The 7749-nt window shown below is 43.0% G+C and overlaps 1 protein-coding gene across 1 annotated transcript; it reads right to left on the minus strand.

The window, feature by feature from the left end:
- Positions 1-517: 517 nt before the first annotated feature.
- Positions 518-7422, minus strand: LOC119923877 (olfactory receptor 4C46-like). The gene is made up of 4 exons (XM_038743067.1): positions 7276-7422; positions 2870-2935; positions 1316-1522; positions 518-1153 (listed from the first exon to the last, which is right to left on the minus strand). The coding sequence occupies exons 1-4, from the start codon at positions 7420-7422 to the stop codon at positions 518-520; spliced, it is 1056 nt and encodes a 351-aa protein (XP_038598995.1).
- Positions 7423-7749: the final 327 nt, after the last annotated feature.

The raw sequence follows: 7749 nt of genomic DNA on the forward strand, positions 1-7749 counted from the left end.
TGGGGTAGACACAAGCTAATCAGCTAGGACATGGTCCCTGTATTACATGGAGTTAACAGCCCAAGTAGGAGGGAGAACAGATATTTCACCCCCAATTTACAGATGAGGCAACAGGGACTTTAAGTGACTTGCCCAAGGTCACACAGCAGGCTGCTGGCAGAGGCGGGATTGGAATCCACTTCCTCCGACTTCCAGGTCTGTGCCCTTTCCATTAGACCATGCTCCTCCTCACCCTTTAATGACACTCCTTCCCTTTACTCTCTATGCTTGCATTAGGAAGGGCTATAGATGAACGACAAGAAATCGGGGGATGGTGGTAAAACAGCATCTAAAACTAGAAGATTTCCAAATTATCAAAGAAACGATGTTCATTTGACCACTGACCTAAAATCGATAAAAAAAACCCATAGACCAAGTTTCCCTTGATCAACACAGGTGTGTTCTCCAAAAAAGGGGGCAAGAACATTCTGCAGCTGATTTTCTCATTTATATTAATAACCCTTTTCCTAAGGTGCACTTATTCAAGGGCAAAAGACACTGTTTTGCTTAGTGACATTTTAATGGCTTTTATCATCACTGCATTTCTCAATGTGTAGATGAAGGGATTTAGCATGGGGGTTATCATAATATAAAATACTGCAACAGCCTTGTCAATGGATGAGGAAGTTGTGTGCTGCACATATTCAAAGATGCACGGAATAAAGAAGAAGATGACAACGATGAAGTCGGAGGCACAGGTGGAGAGAGCTTTGAGTCTACCCACGGCACTGTGGGTCTTCAGGGAGTGCAAGATGAAGGCATAGAAAATCATCAACAGGACAAAGATTAACACGCACATGCCACCACTGGTAGCAGCACCCAGCACGCTCAAGGTGTGAGTATCGGAGCAGAGCAGTTTCAGCAAAGGGTATAAATCGCACATAAAGTGGTCGATGACATTGGGGCCAAAAAATGGTAAATGTGCCATGAAGATATTTTGAATTGTGGCGTGAAGAAAGCCTCTGGCCCAGGCCACAGCCACCAGTGATCTACAGAGATGTCTGCTCATGATGGTAGTGTAGTGCAATGGCTTACATATCGCCACGGAATGGGCATAGGCCATCACCGTGAGGAGAATGGTCTCAGCCCCGCCAATAAAATGCTCTCCAAAGACCTGGGTCATGCAGCCTTTGAAGTAGATGATTTTCTTCTCAGAGAGGGAGTCAATGATCAGTTTAGGTGTGTTGACTGAGAAATAGCAGGCATCAAGGAACAACAAGTGAGCCAGAAAGAAATACATAGAGGAATCCAGAGTCTGACTGGAAGCTACCGTTACCACAATGATCAGGTTTCCCACGGTGACGATGTAGATTATTAAAAAGACAACAGAGATACTTTTCTGCATCCTTGGGTCCTGTGTGAGTCTCAATAGAATGAATTCTGTCACATTGTTTTCATTCTCCACCAACTCGAGGTAGGCAATCAGTACACAAGTGAGAGCTGCAGATTTGGTAAAGAGAATGATGATCTTTGTTAGGTTTGTCTTGAGATGATTAAACGATGCTTCATAAAGGAGCTCAAAACATTTCCATTCATTCATTCATTCAATAGGATTTATTGAGCGCTTACTGTGTGCAGAGCATTGTACTAAGCGCTTGGAAAGTACAATTCAGCAATAGAGACAATCCCTGCCCACATCGGCCTTACAGTCTAGTAGGGGGGAGACAACATCAAAACAAGTAAATAGGCATCAATATAAATAAATAGAATAATAGATATATATATACATGAAAAGAAGGAAACAGGCATCAATATAAATAGAATTATAGATGTACATATATAGATAAGTGCTGTGGGATGGGGAAGCGGGATGGGCAAGGGAGCAAGTCAAGATGACGTGGAAGGAATGGGGAGGTGAGGAACAGGAAGGCTTAGTCTGGGAAGACCTCTTGGAAGAGGTGAGCCTTCAGGAGGGGTTTGAAGTGGGGAAGAGAGATTTGTGGATTTGAGGAGGGAGGGCATTCCAGGCCAGAGGTAGGACTTGGGCCATTGGTCGACAGCATAACAGGAGAGATGGAGGCACAGTGCGTGGCTCAGTGGAAAGAGCCTGGGCTTTGGAGTAAGAGATCTTGGGTTCTAGTCCCGGTTCTGCCACCTGTCAGCTGTGTGACTTCGGGCAAGTCACTTCACTTCTCTGTGCCTCAGTTTCCTCATCTGTAAAATGGGGATTAAGACTGCGAGCCCCTCGCGGGACAACCTTGATTACCTTGTAGTCCCTCCAGCGTTTGGGACATTGCTTGGCACATAGTAAACGCATACCAAATACCAACAAAATTATTATTATTATCAGGGGAGCGGGGTGTTAGGGCTGGGATATAGAAGCAGAGAATGGAGGTGAGGTGAGCAGGGGCAAGGTGATGGAGTGCTTTGAAGCCAATAGTAAGGAGTTTTTGTTTTAATTATTGCAGCTCAATTTTCCATAAGCTTTCCTCAAGTATGGTTTGACTGTTCCCAGCTTGTCAATTATGGTATTTATTAAGGGCTCACTATATGGCAAACACAGTTGTAAGGGCAGGGGTCATTTTCACAAAGAAATATTGAGATAACTGTTTCTCTGCTCAGGGTTCTTTTGCCGAAGTCTAGTGGGCCAATATGGAAAGTGGATTATTTAATCCACCAAAATCCAGCTCAATGCTCAAGCCCTTGAATTTAGTTTCTTCTCAAAATCTCAGGGTCTGTGAGTTCAGGAATCACGGGATTTAGAGTGGGAGCCCGTCCATTTTTATCCTGACTTCCTCTCTGGATCAAGGCAGTAGGAAGGGGACTCCTGGGTCTCTGTCCTCCCAGAAACGTGCAATTTGGAACTGAATGCTGTTAAAAAATAACCCACTCCAGCTTCAAGTCTTGCAGTTACTGCTAACACTTGCGGATATTCTTCAACAACTAAACGGTGCAGCTAGGAAGCATCCAAAATCAGGATCTTTCTGGATGAATTGTGAAATACAGTCAACTGGACAACATACAGTAGCCTTCACATCAGCCTCCTTTCCATAGATAAAAGACTTCCCAATTGTTTGTTCTCTTAACTGCCATTTGATTAATGCATTTATGGCTCCAGAAATCGACTCAAGACTAATATTTCCCAGTCCTTTAAAAATATTCCTAAAGATTTAGCTTGAGTTGTAAGTGTAACACCAACCAGATAGGAAATCTGCATGACTTATTAATAATGATAATGATAGTTACGTGCCACACACTGTACTAAGCCCTTAGAGTAGGATAATTAGACGGGATACAGTCTCTATTCCAGATGGGTCTCACAGTCTAAGGGGAAATGAGAACAGCGACATGAGAAGCAATGTGACCTATTGGATAGAACATGGGCCTTGGAGTCAGAAGGACCTGGGTTCTAATCCCAGTTCTGCCACTTGTCTGCTGAGTGACCTTGGGCAAGTCACTGCACTGCTCTGTGCCTCAGTTACCTCATCTGCAAAATGGGTATTAAGACTGTGAGGCTCGGTTGGGACAAGAACTGTGTCCAACCGAATTAGCTTACAAATGCTCCAGCACTCAATAATGTGCCTGGTACAGAGTAAGCATGTAATAAATACCACAAAAAACATGGAAAAGTCAGAATTAGAACACAGATCTCCTGGTTTCCAGTCTCTTTCCATTAGGTCACATTGTTTCTCATTGCTCTTCTCCTAGGGATTCACTAAATCCCCCAACCCCAGGATGTGGGGAAAACCATTAAAACATGAAGGAGTTAGGTTCAAAACAACTCAAAGGAAATGCTTCTTAATGCAGCAATTGGTGAGCACCTGGACAGCAAAGGAAGTTGTGCAGGCATAGAGTGTTGGAAGCTTTAAGAAGGATTTGAACCAATTTGTGGACAAGTCATTCAAAATTGGTTGCACTAGAGGGAAAGTTATGGTTATATGGGGAAAAGAAAGAAATGTTACAAAGTCCCTAAAAATTAGGATCAGATGAGGTAACTCAGGCATAGAGAAAGTAAGTGGCTTGCCCAAAGTCATATAGCAGACAAGTGATGGAGCCTTCTTAGTCCTAGGCCCATGTTCCTTCCTCTACACTATGACAGTAGTGGGCAGAGAGAAGGGGTTGGTGAATCGGGGATTTCTAATGAAGTGAGAGGAAACCTCCCAAAAGCCTCACACAGTCACTAAAAGCACACACAAACAGGGAATCAAAGGAAGAGAGAATCATAAATGAAGTCATAGAGGGATTCAGAAAGGCAAAAACAGAATCTCAGATGGGCAGAGACGGGGTCCGAGGCAAAGAGCCATAAAGTACCAGAACTCAAAGACACGGAGAGAAGTTCAGAAAGAACTTACCAGTATTCTATGTCAGACTCTTTCATCTCTCAGCTGTGCATGTTTCATAAAGCTCTGTTAGGAGTCCCCTCTGCATCTACACCCATTCTCTCTTGGTGCTTACCCAGTTCCATAGTTTCAGCTACCACCTCCATATGGAAAACTCCACAGAGCACATATGTATATATCTGTAATTATAAATTTATTCATTTATATATAATTATGTATATTATTGTCTATCTCCCCCTCCAGATTGTGAGCTTATTGTCGGCAGGGAATATGTCTGTGTTTATTGTGCTCTCTCAAGTGATTAGTACAGTGCTTTGCACACAGTAAGCACTTAATTAATTAATTCATTCATGCAATCGTATTTATTGAATGCTTACTGTGTGGAGAGCACTGTACTAAACGCATGGGAGGTACAAGTTGGCAACATGTAGAAACGGTTCCTACCCAACAGCGGGCTCACAGCCTAGAAGGGGGAGACAGACAATAAAACACAACATATTAACAAAATAAAATAAATAGAATAAATATGTACAAGTAAAATAAATAATTAGAGTAATAAATATGTACAAACATATATACATATGTACAGGTGCTCTGGGGGAGGGGAAGGAGGTATGGCGGGGGGACGGAGGGGGAGAGGAAGGAGGGGGCTCAGTCTGGGAAGGCCTCCTGGAGGAGGTGAGCTCTCAGTAGTTCTTTGAAGTGAATGAATGAATGAACTCCCAAATCGACTTTAGCCCTAACCCTCATGTTTAACCTGCAATCCCACATCCCTCTTGCTTCTAAAAATATCACCATCATCAATGGCATTAACTGAGGGCTTACTATGCACAGAGTATTGTATTAAGTGCTCGGGGGATTACAATTCAAAAATTTTCAGACATGTTCCCGCCTTTATGGAACATCAGCCTCCTCTCGAATCTCCCATCCTCCTGTCTCTCCCCACTTCAGTCTATACTTCACTCTTCTGCCCGGATTATTTTTGTACAGAAACGCTCTGGGCATGTTACTCCCCTCCTCAAAAATCTCCAGTAGTTGCCTGTCAACCTACAAATCAAGCAAAAACTCCTCACTCTCGGCTTCAAGGCTCTCCTTCACCTCTCCCCCTCCTACCTCATCTCCCTTCTCTCCTTCTACAGCCCAGCCCACACCCTCTGCTCCTCTGCTGCTAACCACCTCACTCTGCCTCGTTCTTGCCTGTCCCACCGTCGATCCCCAGCCCATGTCCTTCCCCTGGCTTGGAATGCCCTCCTTCCACACATCCGCCAAGCTAGTTCTCTTCCTTTCTTCAGAGCCCTACTGAGAGCTCACCTCCATCAGGAGGCCTTCCCAGGCTGAGCCCCCTTTTGCCTCTTCTCCTCCCCAACCACCCCGCCCATCAGGAGGCCTTCCCAGACTGAGCCCCCTTTTTCCTCTTCTCCTCCCCAACTCCCCCGTCCTACCTCCTTCCCTTCCCCACAACACTTGTATATATTTGTACAGATTTATTACTCTATTTTACTTGTACATATTTACTATTCTATTTATTTTGTTAATGATGTGCATATAGCTATACTTCCTTTTTGTTCTGACGATTTTGACACCTGTCTATATGTTTCGTTTTGTTGTCTGTCTCCCCGTTCTAGACTGTGAGCCCGTTGTTGAGTAGGGACCGTCTCTATATGTTGCCAACCTGTACATCCCAAGTGCTTAGTACAGTGCTCTGCACACAGTAAGCGCTCAATAAATACAATTGAATGAATGAATGTTCCCTGCCAACAGTGAACGTACAGTCTAGAGGGGGAGAAAGACATTATTATCAGTAAATAATTTATAATATATAATTTAAAGATATGTACAGAAGTGCCACGTCTTTATTTCCTGTTTTCCAGGTGCTACGTACAGTCCTTTACTCCCTGGGTACTCGATAAATATTACTACTACTCCTTCTTCTCCCATTTATCCTGCTCCTCTCTTCCTACCTTCCTCCTATTACTATCACTAGAGAAGTAGCATGGCTTAGTGGAAAGCACTTGAACTTGGGAGTCAGAGGTTGTAGGTTCTAATCCCTACTCTGCCACTTATCAGTTGTGTGACTTTGGACAAGTCACTTAAATTCTCGGGGCCTCAGTTACCTCATCTATAAAATGGGGATTAAAACTGTGAACCCCACCTGATTACCTTGCATCTACCTCAGCACTTAGAACAGTAATTGGTACATAGTAATTGCTTAACAAATATCATTATTATAATTATTATTATTATGGGGGATCTGAGAAGACAGTGACCAGAACAGGCAGAATGATTTTATTTTCTTCAAGAATTGCCTCCAACAGGAAAAGATGCTGATGCTCATACCAGTGATGAGGTTTGAACCCACAAAGGAAATGCAAACCTGAAACGGTGTAGCAAGCCTTTCTGAATATGTGCTAGACATCCTGCTAAACAATCGACCAATTAATTATATTTATTGAGCACTAACTATGGGCATAGCATTGTACTAAGCGCTTGGGAGAGTGTAATTTAACAAAATTGGTAGTTATGTTTCCTGCTCATATTGAGATAGCAGTAAAGAGGAGGAGAAAGACGTTTACATAAATAAATTAAGGATATGTACTTAAATGCTGTGGGGCTGAGGAAAGGGTGAATAAAGGGTGCAAATCCAAGTACAGAAGGGATGCAGAAAGGAGTGGGAGAAGAGGAAATGAGGGCTTAGTTGCCCAAGGCATTTTGGAGATATGCCTTCAAAAAGACTCTATTTGGGGGAAGGAGAGTTTGTATAACTAATCTGCAGCGAGACCATCACTGAAAAATAACTCAAGTAGGAAAGCTTTGATGTAAATGAATTTCAGATCTTGATAGCCTAACATGACTCACTCTCATAATCAGAGTTGGGTTGGTGCGAGATTTCAACCAGTAAAATGAATTCTATCTCTTTGTTTTCCCTTATATACTTTCACCCAATTTTCTACATCACCTCTTGGTTAATGGATAATTTTAGCATACTGGATTGATCCTTATAACACTTCAGTCCTGTGTTCAAATATTGGTTTCCAAACATTCTCTTTTTATCATTGTGTATCGGTGAACACCATTGTACATCTCTCATCCACAGGATTTCCATCCAAACTATTATTCTCACAGTTCAAGGAGATGCCACAAGGTTTCTTTGAAATTTCTGATCTAGAATGAATTCCTAGACAATTACCTTACTTAGTAATATTGAGAAGCAGCGTTTCCTAGTGGATAAAGCACAGGCCTGGGAGTCAGAAGGACTTGAGTTTTAATCTGAGCCCCGCCACTTCTCTGCTGCTGTGACCTTGGGCAAGTCGCTTAACTCCTCTGGGCCTCAGTTACACCACCTGTAAAGTGGGGATTAAGATTGTGAGTTCCATGTGGGACATGGGCTGTATGCCATGTATACGTGATTAGCTTGTATTTACCCCAGCCC

The sequence above is a fragment of the Tachyglossus aculeatus genome, unplaced genomic scaffold, assembly GCF_015852505.1.
Source record: "Tachyglossus aculeatus isolate mTacAcu1 unplaced genomic scaffold, mTacAcu1.pri scaffold_342_arrow_ctg1, whole genome shotgun sequence".
Classification (NCBI taxonomy): domain Eukaryota; kingdom Metazoa; phylum Chordata; class Mammalia; order Monotremata; family Tachyglossidae; genus Tachyglossus; species Tachyglossus aculeatus.